Raw genomic sequence first — 24,431 nt, 5'->3', positions numbered from 1 at the left:
GGGAATGTGGGAGCAAGGAGGTGACAGCAATTGGCTGCTGTGTGAGAAAGGAGTTATCTTTCTGTGCAAGCTGATGGAAGCCAGCTGTGTGTCTGGCCTGGCTTATGGTAAAGAGTCAGGCCTGGGAGGGATGGAGAGATGGAGGATGGAGGTAGGGAGGAGAGCAGGAGGAGGGGAAGGACGCACAGTCTGGCTCTTATGAACTCTTGGGGAGGTTGGGGTGAAGGAAGGTTAAGAGGAAGAGGAGGGCTAGCCCGGTCTCTGAAGTCTGTCCCAGGTCGATCCAGACCAGCATGAGGCGGGCACAGGAGCCAGCCTTCCCGGATCTGACTCTGTCTTTCTGTGTGAAAGAATGCAGCCCAAAGCTCTGCCAAGGTGTCGACTTCTGCTTCTCCCCAGACTTCCTCCAATCTGCCGGGCTCTCCCTCTCTCTCCTTTATCATATTGCATCTGTCTCCCTTCATCCTCATCTTAAGGCATCCATATGTTTCCTACCATACTCTGCTCTGCTTTACTACTCATATCCTCACTGTGTAACATAGTTGCTCATGGTATTTAACATATAATTTCCATAAAGTCCCATAAATAATCATTGATAAGCATGTCTCTGCCTTGAATGCCAGTTTCAGAAAGTCAAAGTAAGAACTTTCCAAACCTGGGACTATTTTCAAAATGAAAATTGAGAATCAAATCAAATCTTGCTAAATTGAGCCTAGCATACAAATGTATAAAACAGAGGAGAGTTAATTATGTCAGCAGTGCAGTCATGCGACTCGTACCCATAACCACAAAAAAAGAGCAGCCCCAGCTCTGAAATTACTGCTATGATAAACATGAACTCTGTCATGTCTAGTTTAATATCAGTAATCAGAGGAAGTGGGGAGGCGAGTCGTGGCTGAATAACAGACTGAGTCAGTCAAGTGTTAAGGTGGGTTAGTCAACAATTACAACACATTGTTAGAGGTGTGTGGGACTGGTGAGTACTACGAGGGTCAACCAAAGGACAATGTGTGTGTGTGTGTGTGTGTGTGTGTGTGTGTAGCCTTTATGTGTGTCACTGAACAAAAAAAGACAGATGGATTAAGAAACTCAATGTTCTTCCAGCATGAGTGCTCCAGTGGCAAGCCAAGAACTGCTGATTGCACTACTTTTAGGAGTAAACAGGAACAAAAACACACACACACACACACACACACACACACACACACACACACACACACACACACACACACACACTCACAAGGTTTCTATTACTAAACCTCTGAAAACTGTCCAACATTCATTCACTAACCATAACCCTCGCCATGTCCATGCAACACATTCCATATCACAACCTTCAATTTGACCGAATTCTAACCTCAGCTGTCACATGACCTCATGTTACAGTTCAGAGTGGATCAGAATTTGTGTTGTGCCAAATGGTCCTTATTTCTGATCTTCAGAACTGATGATGCTAATGCAGTCACATAGTTTAATTTACCTTAATCCAGCAAATCACAGTAGAATTTACATAAAGTAGCAACAACTGAAAAAAAAATCCTATATTGCCTCACCGACAGTCTTGTGTCAGATACAACAAACTGTCTTAAAGTGATGTTTAAGAAAAAGGATCACAAACAGCAGCAAAGTATCACTGTGTCCACAGAGGACTGGATTCAGTAACGATGGGTAAACTAATTTGACCGTCTCTCTACCACACTCTGAAGAAACTAAATCAGTGCTGTTTACTGACATAAGTCTGCATCTTCTGCCTTCTGAAGTGCTTAAATTCAAAGCAACAGCCTCTTGCCACCTCTTGATATCAAGTCCAGCATCAAACATGAACATGACTGAAACACTAGTGCCATGTTAATACTTCTAATCCATAGACTGTATAAAAGAAGTGGACGAAGCCATCATGATATCACCCATTGGTTTGTGAACGACCATTTTGAAGTCTTGAGTTTGGCATTTTGGCCATCACCATCTTGGATTTTTGGGGCCTGAGGTAACCATATTTGGACCAAAGGGTGGAGCTGTAAAGGAGCAAGGGGTGGATTTGACAAATATATTGTGATTGTTGTATTGCCACACCTTTATCCTGATAGATAGGTTGCCCTGGTAGCAACTTGTCAATAACGCATATCCTGTTTTATTGTCCATTTTACCCTAAATGGGACCATAATTTGCAAAATGAACACCATGCTGTATTGAAGAAGATTTGAAACTAGCAACTGAGACCATAAACCCGTTAGTAAAATGTTTACTGACGGAATAAATCACCTGAAATGTAGGGTAATTTTCTCATAGACTTGTATACAATCAAACCTCTTTTCGCAACCAGTCAAGTCGTCCCCTGCTGTCCATTAGAAAGAATGCAGGTTTGAGCCACTTGCACATTGGCTTCACTTTGTAGACTCGATGGCTTCATCTACTTTTTATATACAGACTTAGCCCAATGTCGATAACCATGCTTACACACCTGGATGTAGAAGGGTATTCCAGCGCTGCGTCGTGTGGCACACAGCTTGGACGAAGGGTCACTGGATTTAACCTCCTCCAGAACCTCAGATAGCCAGCGGGCCGGAAGCTGCTGCAGGGCCTGACTTCCACTCCTTACACACACACACATATATGCAAATAACAGGGGTTTAAAATCCTTTGAGTGAGTAATTGTACACATATATGCATCGGAGACACGTTTTTAAAAAATAACCACAGCTAGTTACATATTAACTTATTACCATTTTTAATATTTTTGTATACAAGTTCAGTCATTTTAGACCTGCTGGCAGCTAAATACTATTGTTTGTGCCCTATACAGTGTTGTATACATAACAAAGCAATGGAGCACAAGCTGCCATGTTTAATATATGCATTTGCTGTTTTGTATGTACATATTTAAGATGGACAGTCATGCTCCGCACAACCTCATACACTAAATCCAGTCTGTTTATTCCGACACAAAACTGTCCTGTGGCACACCAAACTTACATCACACGGCTGCAAATCAGTTTTAATATTTGTTTAAATGTACTTTGCCAACCAGATGGATCCGAAAGTAGGTTTCCATAAAAAATTTGCCATAAAATAGTAATTCCACTAGTGTCAGCTGAATTTTGAACCACAATGTAATGTATTTAATTACCTTTTAAATACTCTGGACTAGTAGTTCCAAAGAAAAATCACCAATCACCTCGTCCACTGAACAGACATGATCCCTATGAAGTCACATCCAAGAACCAGAAATTTATCATGTATCATTAATATGTATCAAATGTCGAACTGTCGGTCTTATGTGTACCTATTTAAAAGTGGTTGACATTAAAGGAAATTCTGACTCTAAACTTAGAGGCACATTTACACTGTTATTCTGTGGCGTGCTAAGAATATGATCTGAAGCAGGTCTGGCAAACACACGCCCACAAGAAACAGCTCTGCCCTGTTCTGTAAGAAGCAGCTGTTAAACAAGAGCCGGTGGAGCAGAGAGGACAAATTAAAACAATCCAATGTGGAGGACAGAGCGAGGGCGTCGTGCTCCCATACACACACACTCCAGTGTGCTTCATCAGACACACTTGACACACCAAGGACACCACACAGTTTCACTGACAAACACATGCAGTGTGGTATACACTGTGAACCAGTGGTTTCTACTGGGGGGTTCTCAGACCACAGAAGGTACTTCTTCAATTGCCAGTCATGTAGGGAGACTGTGAAATACCTCAACAAACATTATTTTATTTTTATGTATATATTGAGTACAACACCTGATGACTGTTGTGAAAACATGTTGAAAATTGGTTAGTAAATAAGCAGAAAATCTGAAATGCTTAGCAAAAAGTAATTAAAATTGTTCACTAAAATAATTAAGAAATGGCTGAAACAGCCAGCTTCTGCCACTGTTGTTCAGACTGCCATCACAAATCTGTTTTCGGCGTACCCACATTGTATCCAGATGAAAGTCTGGACAGCGAAGAACCGCATGAAACGTGCTTGTTGCAAATCAGATCCAAACTACATTTGGGAAGAGGTCTGAAATGCAACTGTTATCTTATTTCTACAGACGTGTGTCAGTCTGGCGGCTTGAACCACTGAAATCGGATCTCAAAATCTTTTGCACCACAACGTGACACACAATGATGACGTCAAATCCAGAGCGATGGAAGGGTACACAATGCAAAGTTTGTCTGGTGCCACATGTCACTACCCGATCTGTATCGAAACCTGATTTGTTCAGGGCCTATCCCCTGACCAATGGGCTGTCCTGTCCATAACCATTCGATTTTAATGCCTAGCCCAGACATCTTCACACATGTAGAACAAATTGGGTTTCCGGTACAGATTGGGCAGCGACCTGACAGAGGAGTTCTGCAATGCGATTTCACAGCACAATTGTTAGCGAGGCAAAATGATGCACCTCCAGTTCTGGAAAGCCAAGTCACCAGTGTAGCCACATAGTTTTAAGGCCTACACTGTTAACACAGCAGCCAATGCACATAAAGTGCCTTTATTACTTGCCTTTACCCACATAGTCACTATATCCACATTACTCATGATTATTTATCAGAAATCTTATTGTGTAAAAATTTTGTGAAAGCACCAATAGCTGGCTACAATATCACTTCAATATCAATATTGAATTATTTAGTCAATAAAGGGGTACTTAATCTGGCAGGACTGTGGGGGTGCATCTGACACAACAGTTTGGGAAATAACTGCTGTAAATAACTGCAGATATAAATGCACATGTGTAACCAGGGAACTCAGTGAAAGAGAGACCAAAAAAGAGAAAGCACAGAGATGGAAAAGAAAAGTAAAAAGTGGAAAACTAAAGCGAGAGACACAGAGACACAGTGAGAGAGTGCAAACACAGTGGAACACACTAGAGCCAGATCCCAAGGCAGAGCATCAAAAGGCCGTGGTTAAGCACCCCGCAATCAACACCCCATAACCCAGCACACGGCCTGCATACCATCCACACACTGCTCTTCCCCTCCTGAAAACACACACTCACATCCACACATGCCCCGAGGAGAACACACACGCATACTCCCAGTACTCCTCCACACAACCACGAGAATGTTGCCCTCATTACAAAACACACCGCGAGACTGGTTTTTGTACAAGAACAAAACAAGTGAGTTTTGTTTTAACTGCTCAGCACTGGGTGGTTCAAAGTCAACACTGCTGCTGCGACGGTTTTGCGGTTCGTCACCTGCCGTAGGGCCTAAAGAGATCTTCCACAACCCATCATTGAGGAACACAGGGAGGTACAAGAAAGTGAGAAATTCTTTCATGTCTTTCAGAATTAAAAGGTTGTTGTTTTTCCTTCCCCTCAGGAGGATAATAGAAGGATTATTGCTATGAATAGCAGAGGTGATGGGGAGTGCAGAGCTGCATGAGACTTGAGGCACGTTTAATAATGTTGCCCCTGGCGGCACGTTGCCACAGAGGCCCCATCAGTCTGGTACTGTTCAATGTGCCATTACAGTGCATGAGTAGCTTTGAAATGTAAAGCTAAGCCTTTTTTCTTTTTTTTTTTTATTTAGATATATTTGGTCATAACTCACTCGCACCTCAATGAATCTCACTGGTTTCATTATAAGTACTAAATAATTAGGCTTATTTCTTAAAACTAAAAGATGTTACAGTATCAATATTAAGGATGTCAGTTTCAGTTCATGTTGCCAACAACAGCCCAACAACCATTAACCGGTAGCTAACTGGTTAATTAAAAAATGAAAGAAAAGGCCTCTCATATTTCACATCATTTTCCTTTTTTTCCTGACTCATTTCATAGCGCTATTCATTTAGAGGTGGTGAAATTTGAATGTTTTGTGATGTGACTGTCTTGCCTTTTATTTTGTTTTCTGTTGGCTTTGTTGACAGACAGACAGCTAGTTGTGTTAACATGTGGACACACAGTAACCACTGCTCACCCTTCAGTTTCTACTGGTTAGCTAAAGTTAGCCTTGGAAGCTCCGCACTGCGCACTACACAGGTTGGGTGGGAGCTAGCTAGCACCCACCGCGCTCATTCAGAGATTACTGCTGGTAACACTGTCCCACAACCAGGGTTGTGCAGAGATATGCTGCAGAAACATGGTAGCCACCCTCCAGGCTCCCTCTAGGTAGCTCCAGTGACTAAGGGGCTTAATTTTGAGCTGCAGAACCCCTTTAGCGTTGCTGACTATGTTAGCAGTAGCACCACTAGCAGTGCATACACTGCTAACAACGTTAAGAGTGATGCTAAATGAGGTCTACGGCTCAAAATTGAGCCTCCAAATCACTGGAGCTTCCTGGGAGAGTTGAGGGTGGGCAAAATGTTTCCACAGCAACATTTTTGAATCTCCGCATTAGTAGCAGTATTCACTGAATGAGGGGTGTCGCTAACTAGCTCCCACTAGACCCAGTTGGTGTGCAGTGCAGTGCGGACATAGAAAAGTTAACTTATAGACCACCACATGTAACCGATCAAAAATAGCCTTGGCAGTCAACCAATTAATGTTAACAATCGACATCCCTGATCAGAATCCACCTAATTTCTTGGCCTGTTGTCAATCTTCTCATCTCATCCTTAGGAAAAACTAAGTAAGTACATTTCCTGAAACGCTGAATGGTTCCTTTAGTGAAATAATGTATCAGAATTTCTTTAAAAAATGTTACCAACTTTTCACATTTGTATGACATTTGAAACCTTGTCTTCTCTATAATCAGCAGGCTAATTTTGTTAATGCCAGTGTGTCTCTGCTGGCTGTCCAGAAGGCTCCAGATGATGAATGACACCAATTATCAAGTTGTGACGCAATTAAGTATATTATACCTGAAGAGTGATACTGAGAGAACTTGCCTACTTGCTTATTACAAGGCACACTGACACTCAGTGTCATAATGGGAGCTATTGCCCTCAGCCATTCAGCAGTATTACCTTTCAGCCCTTTGCCCTGAATGTTAACACACACCTGCACAGCATGTCGGTGAGGCGCACAAAGCCCACATAAGCCAGTTCAAAGGCGCCACGATGACGGGACTGCAGGAGCTGCTGACGGAAGTAAAGGCCTACCCCCTCCACCTGTGACAGAGGGACAGACAGAGAAGGAATAAGCAACTGCACTGTGACAAGGTGCTTTTTAGGTGCATGAATGTGTTTTTGTTTGTTACGTATGCATGACTTTAAAGCATCCTGCTTGGATGGATGTCACCACATTAGTCTTGAATGTCACCAGTTACACTTAAATGACATAACTGCTGCCAAAAAAAATACATGACATGCAAGGTTGAACACCACCTGAAAAGTAGATTTCAACATCTAATGAACTACATTTCTGAGAAAATACTGCACACTTTAAACCACTTCATTTATTTTAAAAGCTTAAGTTATGAGGAATTCAGTTTATTTATATTTTGTATTAATAATGTAAATTAAAAAAAAGGCAAAAATATATTTTTACATGTTAAACCACGCAGCAGTATATAGAGCAAATGTTTACCAGCTGTATTAAAGGTTCAGTGTGTGTGGATTTTGGGGTGTATATTGGCAGAAATTGAATATATAATTAATCATAATTATGTTTTTATTATTTTAAAATCACCTGAAACTAGGAATTATTGTGTTTTCCTTACTGTAATGAGCTATTTTTATCTACATACCGAGCAGGTCCTCTTTCACAGAGTCCACCATGTTGTTTATACAGTAGCTCACAATGGACAACTTTTGTTGTTCTATCTGACCCGTCAAAAACCCAAAGTAGGGTAGGAGGAGTAAGACATGCAGTGAAGGTCCCCGACCAGAATCAAACTGGTGACACTGTGATTATGTGTTTCAGCAGCAAGCCTACCAAGAAACCTCCAGACATTTAATTCAAAATCGTTAAAAGAAAGGAAAGAAGCTAATCCTGACAATTGTTTCACATATAATGTGAAATGAGTGATGTTTCAAAGCACAGAAAGTCTGTGGACACTTTAAGCAGTGCAAATCCTTATAAAAAGCACACCTCTCTTTGACTCTGTGGATGCAAAACCTGTTACGTCAAAAGCCATGAGCAATAGTTTTAGTGAGGATTCTTCCTCTGGTACACTGAAAACCAAAGAGGAAAATACTAAGAGCTAAACAAAACCACTCTAGTAGACTTTGTACTTTGTGGTAGTGTGTGAATCATTTTGTAAAGACGAGCAATTACATCTAAATACATGCAATAAACTCAACACAAAGTCAAAAGAACTACCCCCCCACCCCCGACCCAACCCCACCCTGCAAATGACATAATTCCACTCATGGACATCAAATCCTGGAACACAGTCGTAAAATGAACAATTTAGCAGCTTTGTCATTTAGACAGAAAAAAAGGGTTCATTGTCTCTTAAAATTCCAACTAAACGCAGAGCAGTAGGGTATAAAAGATTCACAGATGACCTGCATCATCAAATCCCACTTTAGCCTTTTCTCTATTTGGCAAGAAAGCAAAGCTGAAACACTGGCTACGCTCGTGTTTTAAAAACACCACTTACTTTTCAGCCAGTGAGCATCGAGCATGTCAAGCGTGAGAGCGGCATGTCAGTAGCGTGACAAGTGTGTTCAAATAAGGATACTGAGACATCCACATAATGGCCACTGTCAGTAAAACCATCCAGTTAGTAATAGTGTTAGCAACATTATTCTAACTATACACATACACACATAGACACACACACAAACACACAACTGAGTGCTGTGGCAGCGTGTAAACTAGTGAGTGTGTTGCAGGTGAGGCGGCAGGGCGAGGCGGACGCAGAGCTTCAGTGCCCTGTCATTTAGGCTGTGGTATCACCGCCACCACAGAGGCGGCCAGGCCTCGACTTAGTCAGGGGTGGCATGGAGGGCACAGGGAGGGGTGGCAAGGCTCTGGTGCAAAAAAACCCTGTGTGAAAAGGGAGAAAAAAATCCCAACAGCCCCTTAGGGGATGTAGGGTTAGACACAACATCTAAACTAACACAGACAAAGACCCGCAGATGAACCAGGAGTACACCAGTCACTGTAACCTTCGGCAACCCTGATGTCACTGACGAAGAGAACAATGATGAATGGAGACGGGTTTACAAGAGGAAAACAGCAGGAGAATGTGCTGAAACTGGAAAAAATACATGAATGAAAAATATGAGTAAAATGAAAATATAAAAAAGAACCAATGCAACAAAAATGTAGGGCTTAGACAGCCTGTTTCTGACCACATGACTGGTCAATAAACTCAACTGACCCTGCAGACCTAAAGTGGACTAACTTAAACACCAAAATATGGACTGAGTAAACCACAGTGGTACCAAGCCCAATGACTTATCACATTGGTGGCCAGAGTGGACTCCCAGGACAGGCCTGACCTCACCGGGGTAAAAATGGCAGCGACAGTCACTGTTAGATGGCCCGTGGCTGCCGGGGTCCAGACCGCTGCGGTGCTGAGCTGGGCCGAGCCGGGCCGCGGCTTCGCCTATTTAAAGCTTCCCTCTCCAAGGTTCCCGTCTGTGTAACTGTTTAAAAGGGCCGAGCGAGCTTCCTGTGCGAGGCAGGGGAGGGTTAGGAGGGGGGGCTTTATTTAGTCGTCAACTTCCTGTTTGCAAACGTGCCCGTTTCCCAGAAAAACTTCCATGTGTGGAGAGAGAAGTTTCCCAAGTCTAATTACATGTATGGCTCGGGGCCGTGACAGCGACCCAAATAGCAAACTTCTCCCCTGACAGCCGAGGGTTAGACGGTACTCTGATAAAGTCTGTTGTTGTTGCTGCCGCAGTCTGCAGAGGAATTATGAAGTTAAATGGTGCAGACAATAGAAAGCCATCAAGTAATAATTCACATACTTTAATTATACAATAAACAAATGTTACTCTCAGCTGCTTTAGTCCAGTCGTAGATGTTGGACTTAGTTCGATGTCAGATAACACTCATTTTTGAGAACTGGGACAAAGCTTTTTTTTTTGGAGTTTCTGATTTTTACTCTTCGATTAGGCTATGAAAATCTGTTTTTAAAAAACTCACAGTCTTGACTATGAAACCTTGTAATGGACCAAGCTCCCAATGAATCTTTCTTAAATAGCATTCCTGATGGATGTCAGCGGTAAGATCTGATGGATTTGACATCTTACGCAGTTGATCAAAGTTGTATTTTCATTTAATTTCCTAGCATCAAAAACTAGAAAACTAATCAGTACTTGAGCAGCATCCCCATGTTTTTGGAAACCAGGAAGTAAGACAGGACTCCTTTTGTTAAAGCAAACCCCTTTTATGTCTGATTTAATTAAGTTTTTACAGAAATCAAGTTGACAAATCTGGGATACATCTTTAAAGGGCCAACATCATCACAAAAAGTATATTTTAAAAACAGAGATGACTATGTAAGTACATTTTAACAATGATTTTATCAGTACATACTGTTAATCTTAGATTTTGAAAGCTTTTAACACACCCTTTAAATGTTTGAAGTTTAGAAAGAAATTTAAAAAAAAAAAAATGAAAGCAGATAAAATTATTTTACAAATATTTTTTATTACACACATATATATAAATCTTAATATAAATTATAATATATAAGTCTAAAAAATAATGTTGTATCCTAGAAACAGAATTAGTGTGTTGCTAAGTTATAATTTTATGGGTTTCTTTTGGGTAGGACATGATTTGTCCCAATTAAGACGGTGGTAAATATACAGTTATTTGTAGGTAAAGTATATGTATTTCAACTTAATCAAGACTTGACTAAAACCAGTGTTCGTTCAAGTCAAGTCTTAATTAAAAGATGCAGAGTTGCTATACTTTTATATTTTTCAGTTTGCTCGTTGAGTTTACTTTTTAATATTTTAAAATGTTCAGTTTTAGTTTAGTTTTTATTAGTTTCAGTATTAGTTATAGGTTTTTTTTGTTTGTTTCTTTGTTTGTTTCTTTGTTTTATATATTTTGCAAGGTGTTTGTCAGGAGCAAGATTTAAGACGTTCACAATAGGCATTACATTACAACCACAACACTTTGTGAAGGCAGCTGACTCACAGTCATGCAGACATTCCAGTCTCAACAAACACATACACCAACACCTCATCATGCTTGTTGTGCTGACAAATTTGACAAAATTGCCAAAGTTTCTAACTAAAGACATTTAGTATAGATTTTTATTTTGTTTCAATTAGTTTTGTTAGTACACAGTATTTTTAGTTTTAGTTAGTTTTTGTTTTTTTTTCTTTTTTTCTTAAGTCTATTTTTTAATCTTTACTACAGTCAACATTTTTTTTAAACAACTAAATTAGTTTTTTTAGTTTAAATTTGATTTACTATAATAACCTTGGTGGGAAGCAATTGAAGCATCAGTAAAAGTACTCACAGATCCATGTCTAAATTAAGCCTTTAGGAAAAATGGAAGACAGGCCAGGGAACTCTCAGGAGGCTTTAGTCTATATACTTTACAACTATAGGCATATATTGCATTTTTATATTTTCATCTTGTTTTTATCTTCTCTAATGTGACTTTTTATGCATTTCTGCTTCATTTTCTGTATGTTTTCACAGACATGTCACAGCTGGAGGAGCACACGTCTATTTTACTTATTCATTATTCCCTACGTCAGTAGTCAGGTTTCCAGGGAACCCATGGGGTCCTTGAGGGAGTTCCAGGGGGTCCCCAGAAAATAGGGAGTAGTTTATTTTCACTGTTTAATTCACTATAGACATGAGCCCAAATATGAATAAGGTTTTTTTGATGTCCTAACTCATGCTTCTTTAAAGCTTAAAGTGAGGAAACACAGATGTATCCTACACCTCTCTTTTCACATCGCCCTCTCACTCGCTTGCTGGGAGGAGCTAGAGCACGAGCGAAGGGAGCAAGGAGACATGTTAGCATAATAAAAAGCACCCTAAGACTCCTAAGAGAAACTTTTCTGATCGGTTTCACTTCCTCCACAGATATCACCTCGACTGTAGTCGGCAACTATACAATTCTGGTCTTAATCACATCTAACAACCAAAATCTTGGTCATATGAAGGTGTCCTGAAGCAAAATCATATCAAATGTGGATCCATGAGTTAATGTGGATCCATTTAGAGGTCCTTAACACAAAAAAGGTTAAGAACCACTGCCCTACATAATAAACACTGAATAGTTTACTCGATGGTGACCATGAAAAAGTAGTTCTTTGAAAGTATAATATCTGAAGCATAAAAAATTCCATTCACAATTTGAACACTAAAATAAAATGGTATAAAGTAAATATTGTGCACTAGAGAGCAAATATAGAGTGATGTCGGACAAAGCATTCCTTTTGTGTTCATAGTGGTGTGTGTGTGTGTGTGTGTGTGGATATGGGTGTGTTTCTCCCTTAGCTTGAGAGCAGCCAAACAAATGGTCTGTCTCCTCTGTGTAACCAAGGCTCCAACCGATCCTGGCTCAGCTATGCCAAATAAACACCCGAGCTGTCAAACTCCAGCTGACCAGCGACTTTGGTGGTCTGTCCCGCTCATACAGTACAAGTGTCCTCACACACACACACACAAACTTGTCCTGATGTCAAATGTCAGGGTGTCAAAGTGCTACTGGTTCCTGTTTTCTTGTTAAAAATCAGCCAGTGTCACTCTCCTGTCTCTCTTTCTTTTCTAATCATCATCAGAAAGAGTTTAAATCACAATGCACCAGCTTTGCTGAAAAATCTAAGTATTGTGTTAACTGATCATGAACAGCAAAATAAGGTCATGAAATAAAGACAGGAATCAAACATGACCATTAACGCCCATCCACAACCACTGCTGTTGCCATGGTGCCACCCAGTGACAGAAACATCTGCAGTGTTGCCAGGCCAACAAGGATGTAACACAGGATGCTGGCAGAGGACTGCAGGAGGTGTGGAACTCAAACACATTTTGGAAAGCTATGTGTTTTGGTCACACACACGAACACACACACACACACAAACACACACACGCGCACACACACACATTAAACACATATGTTTGCCCATGCATGTCATCGCTGTGGTAGGGCAGAATGACTGTGCCCACAAAGACACTGCCAGACCCAACTTTCCAAACACTATTGGAATCACCCCACTGAATGTTAATGCTAACACACACCCACTATTTGCACTTGCATACGCACAAAGCGTGGAACTGATGACAAGCGAATGTGCAAGAAAAAGGGATGCGGTTAAGACAGAGAGCACAGGAGTTCAGAGTTTCCTTTTGTCCACGTGGTCCTCAGCATGAGTTTGTTAAATCATCGGTTATGTAATGAGGCCCATCGCCATAGTTACCACTGCGGACAACATGGTATCCATGATATCACCATCAATTATCTCTCCAGGACATTGTGGTGGTGACATCATTATCGAGTCCATTGCAGTGACTGTTAAAACGACTCTGGCTGTTTTACACGGTCTCATTATGTGTCCATCTGGTTTAGAAAGAATACAAAATGTTCTGAATATTTAATGGAGCATGGAACTGAAAACTCATTGACGAACTGTGACGTGCCAAACTAAGGCCTATGCATGGATTTCACGTGTCTTTGCAGAACCTGGTCAAACCTACTGTCAAATACTTTGTATAGATTAGTGCCATACAATATTAAGATTATCAGCATCAAAGTCCCTGTAAAATACTTTTCACTGTTAGCTGCTAGCATCTGAGCTTCACTGGTCCTGAATTATCGGTCAGTACTATCATCGGCTTAGTAAAAATGTAGTTGGACATTTTGGAAAAAAACACATATCCACTTTCTTTAGATGCAGGAATTAGCCCTAAGACCTAGAAATGAGTTGGCATTTTAGCACTCCCCTCCTCTAGTCTCAAAGTCAATGAGTTTTTTGAATGGAATTTTGATTAGATGCTTGAAATAAGGTCTGTGGTTGACACAAGCTTCAGAGATTTTCCCGTTTTGTTTTACGACATAAAATACGTCAGTAAATACCCCACTCAGGAATTTTGAAGCTTACAAGTGTCTTTACGAGGATGGCTGCTAATAAGTGGCTAAATGACTATAGAACATCATCACACTGAACACAGCTCCACAGTCTCGTTGTGGTGTTGACGTTGAAGTCATGTGACCATAGTGTAGTTTGTTTGTAGCCTGATGTTAGCTTTTTGCTTCTGACAATTGCATTTACACTTCAATCATCATAAAAGTGATGTTCATTTGTTTAGATGAACAAAACGTGTAAGTATCATAATTTTTCTTATTTTCTAAAATAATCCACAATCCACGAATAAATCCCACTGGCCTTTTGAAGTGAGAACCAGGGAGAGGGTGACTTTCGGGTCAGCTTACAAAAAATAAGTCATCCCTGCAGCACTCTATACCACTATCACATTTACACGGTAAATATGAGGCTACCACCAGCAGCTGCTTAACTTATAGCCGATAGCCTGGCATTGTCCAAAGGTATCAAAATCCATCTACCAGCATATCTAAAGCTCATTCATTTACAAGCTATGCTAACCAGGTGCAGACTAACTCTATATCTACCGTACGACATAAGAGTGGTATTAACTAAACTTTACATTTAGAAAAACAGAGAGGATCAGGAGTTGTTTAAGGACACTTAACCCATAATCAAATGTTTGCATCAAAAGGTACACATGGCTAACAGTACAGTAGTGCTGACTTGCCTGTCAGCACAACTGTACTGTTGCCTGCCCACATGGGCAATTGTATATAAACCACTGTAGTCACAATATATCTTAATAAATGTCAGTTTTTGCCAAATGGTAACTGATGGCAAAAGTTCAAAAACTGACACATTGGATATAAAAGCAAATAGCACAACAGAAAATAAAATGCAAAAGCCAAATGCTAATGCCTAACATAAAGTACAATGTACAACCTGCTGCTACGCCTGGAGTAAATGCACTCATGACTCTTTGCACACATCCCTGATGCTCTAAGTAACTGTGGCCCTCCATCACACAAACATAAAAAACCACACAATCAGCACATAGTACAGTACGATACTTCCTACTTTCTCTCTCAGGACTAAATAAATGCTCAACAGGCAAACACAAACACACATGCACACACACCCTTTACCCCCTACACAGACAAACACAGCCTATGTCTGGTACCCTTGTTATTATGGACGTTCACATGCTGAACCACTCAGACAACTATTCCTGTGAGTCTGTCTGTGTGTGTGTGTGTGTGTGTGTGTGTGTGTGTGTGTGTGTGTGTGAGTGAGTGAGTGAGTGAGTGAGTGAGTGAGTGAGAGAGAGAGAGAGAGAGAGAGAGAGAGAGAGAGAGAGAGAGAGAGAGAGAGTGTGTGTGTGTGTGTGTGTGTGTGTGTGTGTGTTGTTTGAAGCACTCAGTGTTTTCCTGCTGGTGGTGGAAGTGATTTGGAAAGAATGCAGTGGAAAGGGAGGGGCGTCGCGGCCGTTAAACCAGCAGGGTTGGGCCTCAAATGAAAGCGCGGCGCTAACGAGGGCGGATGCTAATTGAAGAGCCTCCCAGCATGGTGTCACAAACACACACAGACAAAACACACACATTCACATCATTCCCTGCGACCGCAGGTATACACACATAAAGTAAAAAAACGTGACACCTTTTTACATTGAATACTTCCTTTGTATGTGATGTAAACAGCTTTGTAGATCTCAGCTGAGGCAGCATTAATGTTCATGTTCGGGTCAGCCAGCTGTAGTTTTTTTTTGTTTTTTTTTTAAAGATATGTTTTTGGGCATTTTCGCCTTTAATGGATAGGACAGCCAAGTGTGAAAAGGGGAGAGAGAGAGGGGGATGACATGCAGCAAAGGGCCATGGGCTGGACTCGAACCTGGGCCACTGCGGCAACAGCCTTGTATATGGGGCGCCTGCTCTACCACTAAGCCACTGACGCCCCAGGCAGCTGTAGTTTTTAATGTCCAATTGTCATTGTACGAGATTGGCAATTCCTGATGTGATCAAGGTGGGGGAGCTGGACTGTGTTCTTAGCAGCACACTACCACAGCTCTGCTGTTAATTCGGTCAGCCCTGTTAGCCATTCCATTCCCAAAATGTGACTTCAAAACAGTAAGAATAGTGACAAGACAGAGCCGAGAAGAGACTGCAGATGTTTTAAGGGCCCTCTGTCAGATGTGCCATACTACTGACATACCAAACATGATCAGCAGAGCCTAGGCTATTTTATATTTTAGTTACAAATGTAACATATCAGTAGTGGATTAGCACAGCAGACTGATCAGCATCTTATATAATTCATGATGACATGTAGGAATGCATCAATCTGGATACCACACTGTGTGGAACTCACTGTGATTGTCTTTATGTAAGGTGACATGAGGCCAGGGCTCACTGTGGCACTGTAAACTGTGTCAGTGACCTGCTGTAATTTAACAAATGTATCACAGAAATGTGACATCGAGGGATGGGCAATATATCCATATTATTATCTGTCTCACACTGTGAGACTAGATGTCATCTGACATTTTGGATATTGTAATATCGTGACCGTTGTCCTTTGCTGGTTTTAAAAACTGAACTACAGTAAATTCTTCCAGCTGTTATATTATTGGCCTTTACCCACAGTCATTATATCCACATTACTGATGATTATTCAACAAAAACCTCACTGAGTAATATTTTATTAAAGCACGAATAGTCAACCCTACAATAATGTCACATAGCAACATTTCTCCATATCGTCCAGACCCAGTGACCACATCTTGTTGTGCCCTTTTTTTCTGCAATGGAAAAATGGCTCACAAGAGGCTGTGTACCTCAATATACTCAACTTTTAATACTGACATAACAGTAGTGGATGGAAACATGCATTGTTTGCATTTGCTTTTGCTGATTTTCTTTAAATTTGGTCAAAATTTGTGCCACACTGGTAGGAAACCTGCCTGGCTACTGTCAATAAATCTCATGAAAAGGCCAAAGTCAACAATGCGTTTGTCTCCAAATACTTGATTTTAACTTTAAACTGAATCCGTAAAGCAGATCGCATAATACAGTGAGTGTGTTTTAGGGTCAGGTGTTATTGAAATCCCCCTGCTGACGATATTGCTTTAAGAAAAACAAAAATATATGCAATTATTGTCCAATAGAGAAAAAAAGTTGAAGAGATACATGCATAGATATGGATATCTATGGGCTGCAGCACATATGTTGCAATAACCGTAAGTGACCAGAATTTGTAGGCAGAATTTTGGCTTTTCCAAGGAATTGAAAATTAGGCATATTTGCATTTGTTTTGCTAACAGTGAACATTTTTCCTGCTGCTCCTGCTTATATAGCAACTGAGCAATAACGTAGCTGCCACGCTATTGCTTTGTCACTTATTGTGTGAACAAAGCATAGGCTCATTACTTGAGTAATTATGTTCAGTATCAACACATGCTGGCATGTTGTTAGCGTTTTTTGATACACTACAATAATGGGGTGAAGCATTTAGAGAGCAAGAGAAAAAGAGAGAGACTCAATGTAGCTCAAAATTCATAACAGGCATTGCACAGTTTACCATTCTGTTGTCATGGACCCATAAGGACCATTATTGTGGCCAACCATTATCATGTAGCCCAAGCCTTGTGTGTATTCTTAGTAATGAAGGAACATGTCACCCAGGGAAACTATCGCTCGCTGATGCGTTTTCAATTCTGTTTGGACAGCAGCGGAGCTCTACGGCACAGAGGACTAAGATCCATCAGGCAGGATATACACACAACACTTGATGCTACTGTATATGAGGTAACAGCAGTAATATGATGAGAGTGAGCTTTGTGTGTGTGTGTGTGTGTGTGTGTGTGTGTGTGTAGCATGTCAGGATCTCACCTGTTCTTCTGTGATGAGTCCAGGGTGTGTGTGGGTGTCATTGGTGTAGTGCAGAGGCAGGCTCTGACACAGCTGTCCGAGCAGCATGGCCACCTCCTTCATGCTCCGCCAGCAACATACCAGCACCATCTGGGCTGTCACCCTGTAGCCCTCACCGCCTGGAGCCAACACACACACAGTGACACACACACACATGCAAAAAGTGACATGGAAAGAGTTTGATCACTTTTTGGTTTATTACCTAATAATCTAAACTCAAAGATTTATTTGTCTTATTATGTAATGTACCATGTTAAAGCTTTGTATTCAGTGGAAAAAAGAAGACGTCCAAAGGCACATCATGTGTCTGGCTGCTTTTGTTATTTATGTTGGGTCGCACATGACCGAACACACACACATATTGTACAGAGCCATTCCGCTGTCTTTATCACTGTAATGTTACAGCAGTTTAGGTCATCATTTAATAAGATTCCTAGAAGTATGCCACTGTGCACTGTGTAAATATACCACACAATGAGGTCAAACGCTGCCCCCATCAGGACATTGCCAGTACTGCACTCTGAAGTAGCAATGACTCGCTGGTTTCACTAATCAAATCCACTTCTATCACAAGAAAAAATAAACCTAATGCAAGGGTTTTCAAAGTCTGACACTATGGGCTCCCCTCAGACAAAATCAAGCCCCTAACAGCTCCCATCCACCCCGACCCCTCGATGCAATTTTAAAGTGTTGGAGTTTTCTTTTTTCCATCTGCACACAGGTATTCAACATAAGGGAAATAGAAAGTGTCAGTGTTCCATGAATGTAACAGACATGTAGATGGGATATCTTAACCATAAGTAATGTCTAAAAGTATTGATAACAAAACATAAAAAAAAGTTCACTCTTATTGCTGACTACCTCTTCGTCTCACTTGTATTTAGGGGGTTAAACATGCTCTAAATTTTGGAACAACACTTTCCATGATCTTTTTGGGGATGTAAATGGGAAGTATAATGTTGCCACACAGAGGACTGCAGGAAGCTGTGCTATTAACAGTTCCATGTACTCATAAATGCAAAGACTCTATTACTTTGATATTTAAGAAAACTAAAAAAAATGAGAGACTAGTGAGGCATGACAAGATATTTGTCTCCATAATGTTGAACAACATCAGTATAATGATCTCTAACTCACCTGTGTTCAGTGATGGTGTGTGTGCAGTCTGGGTCTGTGTGTGGTCTTCTCCATGGTGTGTTTCCAGCTCTCTGGCACTTGTGAAAAAGTCATTGGTGTCCCTGGGCTGAATCTCCTGCAGGATCCTCTGCAGACCTGCTGACGCCTCTGTCCAAACACACACAGACACACACAAAAAGCACATCATAATAATATTCCATGGTCCTTGTAAAAATTTCCATGACCTTACCTGTATGCCTCTATCAATTAAAACTATGGTTCTGTCCCACAAATTCCCTATTAATGTTATTTTTGTTGATATTTAACAAAATATAACCTGCAGTAAAAATTAAACCCTCTGACTGAGTGTTTTTGGTTACCATATCATTCTCCAAAAATCTGTTCTCTTTTACTGTCTATAATAAACAGTGATTCAATGTAATCCAGGATTTACATGCTCAGTGAGACCCTTCTGTTTCTTTCGTTTTCCAGAATTTTAGTTTCTGGACACACACATTATATTTAGTATACTGTACTTATGATACAAATGAAGAGGATCATATAGACATAAACACAGTGGACCCAATGCAAGAGTCACTTGAGTGAGCAGATTTATTCTTAAGTGGCATTTACGAGGGATTTAAGAGAACTCCTTGTGTTTCCAAAATCATTTGCATTCATAACAGAACTGTCCATCTTATTGCATGTTGACTGGATATTATGCATACTCTTTTGCAGTGAGTGACAGCTGTTTTAGACTCTTTATGTTGCATGTATTTATTGTTGAAACACTGTTTTTATGCTGCACTCTAAGCCAGGACAATTTAATGAACAGTGAAAATATATTCAGCATTCTTCTACAGGTGTTACGTTTTTGTCAGCTGATTTCCAAAAGCAGGATTTTAAGTACTGCAGTGTGAACTTCTTGTCGCTCTTGGGCAACATTTCATGAACAAAACTTGCCCACAAATGAAGCGGAACAACTACCCTTTATAGCACTTTGGCATTGATAATGCTCAAGATAAAAGCTAACTTCAGCAGTTTAAAGCAGCTGTGCGGAACTTTTTACCATTTATAAAACTGCCCCCCCCCCAAGGAGCTGCATATTTATTTGAACCCAACAGTGACAAAAAAAGCCTTTCTCTATATAGCTATTTAGCGTAGCCTCAGTCGGGTCAGACACAGCGAAAGTCAGCACACCAGAATACGGCACCTGGAGGCAGAAGTAAGTCTGCACGCCCGCAGCGGCCTGCAGCCATTAAACCACAGAAGAAGAAGGAGCTGTGTTTACGAGTAGGATTTAAGAAACAGGCTAAATGACATGTAGTAGGGAGTAGTCTCTTGTACAGTAGGAAGTTGTTTGCAATCCACCAATAATTTGAGAGAAGAAAAAGAGCTGTGTTTACAGAGAGTGTTCTTCGAGTAAGCGGTACCCAACGGGCATTGCTGAACACATAACAGTTTTACCAGATGTATCTATAAGAACTTGGTTGTACCTTTGATGTCATGGCGGATAAAGAAGGAGCAGGAGAAGGATCTAAAAGAAAAAGAACAGAAGCAGGCTAAACGGGACAGTGATAGGGCTCGAGCCCAAATGCGTGTAAACCTCAGTCGGGCATTCACCAAGTGGAGAGAGCTGAGAGATTTGAAAGGTTTTAAAACTGATCCCGAGTTGGCCCTTTTCCTAATCGACAGGTATGTGATTTTTGTTTTTATTTAGAGAATACACAGCAACTTGTTAGACGTTGTTTCACTTCAATATATGACGACATGGAAGAAAAAAAACGGAAAGTTCCACACGGCTGCTTTAAAGAAGCAATTTACAAAAACTTTGCACAGCAGGGTTTCCAACACATTCAGTTATTTGTGGCAGCCGGCCACCATAACATTGCCAGAGCAGTGAAAGTAAAACTTAACCGTTCATTGCACTGGGTCTAAACATTTGCATTTACCCGCCTCAGCAGGAGCCGCTCCTCTGATCAGTTGATCAAAGCAGAGCTGACTGGATTGATGGATCAATTATCCGCCTCGCGACTCAAACTCCACAAACTGCCACTAAGGAAAAAAGAACTAATGAATAGTTCCACCTGAGCTGCATTCAAGGACCCGCAAAACAAATCTCAATTTAGAAAATATAATGGAAAAAGTGTGCAAACAACCTCACAGAATTAGAAGTGTGAGGTTTAGGATAAAAATATTAAAGTGTTCCTGCATGAGGCCCACTGAGTGTATGCACCAGTCTGATCCGATCGATCAATCTGATTACCTGAATCAGTATCCATGGGGATAAGCCCCTCTGGGGAGGAGCTCTGAACTACAGGGGAGACCACATCAGACATCCGGTAGCACACAGCGATCAGCTCTGATACCAGATGCCTCCACTGCTCAGTCTGGCTCAAACTCCTAAACACACACAAACATACATTTAATTAGTATATGGCTAAGGTAAAGCTCTTTAAATACATGCCAACAACAAACCAAATGATCCAAATGGAAACAGGTAGTTTAATGTGTGTATGTGTTACTGTGATTCATGTTCTCACTCAGTGTTTAGATGCTGCAGGACAGCAGTGATGCAGTGGGCTCTGCCGTAGAGAGGATAGGAAGCAGCCGCCTGCAAGAGAGATGACTCTGCCTTCGACACCTCCAACTGCAGACAGTGCAGCAGGAACTGAATCACTGAGGACAGAAGAACAATTCAATCTTGATATTTGTTCTACTCAGTATCAACATGCATACACACATGTATTATATTATGTATTAGGGCTATGCATGCATGGATCTTACCAGCCAGTGTGTTGCGCTCCAAGATGACTGTCTCAGAAGCCTGGGCGGGTGAGGAGGGAAGGTGGAAATCGAGGCCCTGCTCCTGGGCACAGTGCAGCAGAGCCTGGCTCAGGTGCGGCTGGTGGAGCAGCAGGTTGAGGAGATGGGCTGCTGTGACACTGTCAAAAGGCTTGGTGCTGGTGCTGAGGTCCAGAGCTGCCTGAAGGACACAGCGCATCCTCTCTGGCACCTCACATCATGAAGAAGCAAGGTGATATTAGTGATAACAACTTGAGTATACAGTACAAGTCAATGATTGTTCTCCTGCAACTGGAACGTAATTACTACCAATTACAACGCTAAAAACTAACGTCAGCACAAAACAAAAACTACATTGACAAAATTAAAAAAGATGCTACATCTTAACTGCCACATTTTAGGATATAATATGCTTGAGGCAGATTATTTTCAGTGCAGTGACTGTGCCTGGTCCTCATATTAACCTGTAGTCCCACGGCTGATGGTGGGAGTTGCTGTAGTAACACTGACGCCAGTTGTTTGACTTCCAGGAAGTTGCTGGCAACACTGTAGAGGACATTCTGAGCATGGGAGGATGTCACGACTTCACCGAGGGCAAACACATCGGGGCCTGAGGAAAACAGAGAGGTAGATGAGAAGAAACACAGGACAGGACTGGGAGTGACAAGAGAGCATACGCTGAGCCAGCTGGAGCGTCAGGTTGGCATCAAAGTAAAGAGGCTGGCCAGTAATGGATAGACTGCTGCTCCAGGCACCAACAGAAAGATGTATTCCAGAGATGTGAGCTGGCCGCTGGTTTTACATGAATGTGCCAGGCATCAACACTGAGGTGTCCTTGAAAACAGCACTGAACTCCAAACTGCTCTGAGCGTGTTGGATGAGATGTAACACTCGGCCCTGAGTTCTTTGATGAATCTTACACCAAATGACTTCTCAACCAATTTCATTTTGGCAAACAAATTGAGTTTTTCTAGAGTTGTGGCACACTCCCATGATCTTGATCATATGGTATAAGGTGTCTTTTTCTCGTCTTGACATTCCAGTAAAATCAAACATTTTAAATATTATTCTGCACGCTCTCCTCAAGCACCAAACAGGAAGGAGCAAACCGGGTAGACAGTAAACATAAGGAGTGCAAGAATGTGAGTGAGTTTCTCTTCTCTTTGACTGTGGAAATGAACAAGAAACTGGAGGAGTTGTGGGCTCAACAAGAGTCAGTGTTTAATTCGGCATTTATCTGATCCACCAACCAGCACTTTTATTATTTTTTTCCCCACAGTCTTCACCCACTAAAATAGCACAGCTAACCAACAGAGGCTGGTAGCGATTTGAGGCGACAAAATCCAAAATGTAAAGTTTGTACACCAATACAGTTTATCTTCATGGATCATATTGATGCCAAATTGACGAGAATATTATACATATTATATATTATACAGACATATAACACCTTTTATCTTGGGTTTCTATAGTTTAGTGTTTTTGCAGACACAAGAAGAATTGTTAGAATGTCTTAATTATAATAATATTTTTAAAGGGAGTTTGGTGTAATGTTTTCAGCCAGGAGCAGAATGGGAAATTATCTCAAAGGGAATATTATAGTGTGTGACTAAAAACTCACATTGTCTTTAGATGTGAGAGAGCATTACACTTGAGTCTTTTAAAAGTATTCTCAAAGTCTTCTAGTGCATACTCGGCATTAGCAACAATGTTATGTACTATACATACTGTATGACCAGGAGGCCGAAGAAGTTCTGGCACTGAAAATAAATGAAATGACGACTGTGCCAATCATAACAACACCAAGATAAACAAAATCAGTGACGTCCTACAGGCAGGTATACATAATCGTATGCATTACAATTACTTATTGCATATATGTATTTTAAAATGCTGGTATTGTAAATCTACTTTAGCAAGATACTTGATTTTCCATAACACCAACCATATTTTTGCACAGCTGTGATGTTTTGTAAAGTTTGGTAAGCCATACATGACTGCTGCTGATGAAGAGCAGACGTACCAGTGCTGTAGGTGAAGAGCTCGCCCAGCAGACACAGCAGGTGGAGGGACATAAGGCATTTAGAGAAGGAAGCTCCAGGAAGCAAAACCTCCAGCAGCCTCACACACAGCCAATGCAGGAACTCCTACATCACATACAAACACACAAAGAGCCCTTTACTTCATTTTTACAAAGGAAAAAGACTCAGGCAGACCTCTGCTTTGTTGTGTTAGGTATGTTACATACCTTGTAAAGGTGTAGTGTGTGCTGGTCTCTGTCTCGTTGCTCCTGGTCTCTCTCCTGGACCAGTCTCTTCTGCAGCAGCACAGTGCTGTCCTTCATTCGACAGAGCAGCTGTATAGTAGAGGAGTTCAAGCTCCATTTAGCAGTATTTCTGATCTGATTACTAAATCGTGCCATCAAAAGGTGTTTTTTCATTTTCTAGTACAAACTGCTTCCAGCCCACAAGCTGACTGTTACCAGCTTCACATCTCAAAATGAGTGAGAAACTAAAATCCCTTTTAAAAAATGCAATGAGAGGTGAATAGCTGACCTTTTTCAACAGGCTGACTGACTGCTGTCTGACACCTGGTGACTGACTGTTGAGATTAGGCGGCAGGAAGTGGCGCATCAGGTCCATTTCCTGTGAGGTCAGAGCTTCAGTGCTGCGGTGGCTCTCACACACTAAACCCAAAGCATCCATCCTCACCTGGACAGTAGGA

General features: G+C 41.2%; 2 protein-coding genes across 2 annotated transcripts in view; both read right to left on the bottom strand.

Annotated features, from left to right (window-relative positions):
- epcam (epithelial cell adhesion molecule) overlaps window positions 1-24,431 on the bottom strand; it is a 215,520-nt gene that overhangs the window by 141,061 nt on the left and 50,028 nt on the right. The window lies entirely within an intron of this gene.
- The window catches only part of thada (THADA armadillo repeat containing), a 123,038-nt gene that overhangs the window by 92,376 nt on the left and 6,231 nt on the right, over window positions 1-24,431 (bottom strand). Inside the window, exons 13-23 of the mRNA XM_049601325.1 lie at window positions 24,263-24,418; window positions 23,956-24,063; window positions 23,731-23,854; window positions 22,172-22,317; window positions 21,690-21,918; window positions 21,446-21,581; window positions 21,169-21,305; window positions 18,924-19,070; window positions 17,748-17,905; window positions 6,944-7,053; window positions 2,462-2,594 (exon numbers count right to left, since the gene is read on the bottom strand). Coding sequence (XP_049457282.1) covers window positions 2,462-2,594; window positions 6,944-7,053; window positions 17,748-17,905; window positions 18,924-19,070; window positions 21,169-21,305; window positions 21,446-21,581; window positions 21,690-21,918; window positions 22,172-22,317; window positions 23,731-23,854; window positions 23,956-24,063; window positions 24,263-24,418 — 1,584 coding nt within the window. The remainder of the gene's footprint in view (window positions 1-2,461; window positions 2,595-6,943; window positions 7,054-17,747; window positions 17,906-18,923; window positions 19,071-21,168; window positions 21,306-21,445; window positions 21,582-21,689; window positions 21,919-22,171; window positions 22,318-23,730; window positions 23,855-23,955; window positions 24,064-24,262; window positions 24,419-24,431) is intronic.

The sequence above is a fragment of the Epinephelus fuscoguttatus genome, linkage group LG16 (genome assembly GCF_011397635.1).
Source record: "Epinephelus fuscoguttatus linkage group LG16, E.fuscoguttatus.final_Chr_v1".
Classification (NCBI taxonomy): domain Eukaryota; kingdom Metazoa; phylum Chordata; class Actinopteri; order Perciformes; family Serranidae; genus Epinephelus; species Epinephelus fuscoguttatus.
Note: the sequence above shows the minus strand (reverse complement) of the source record. Positions and strands in the feature narration are given on the sequence as shown.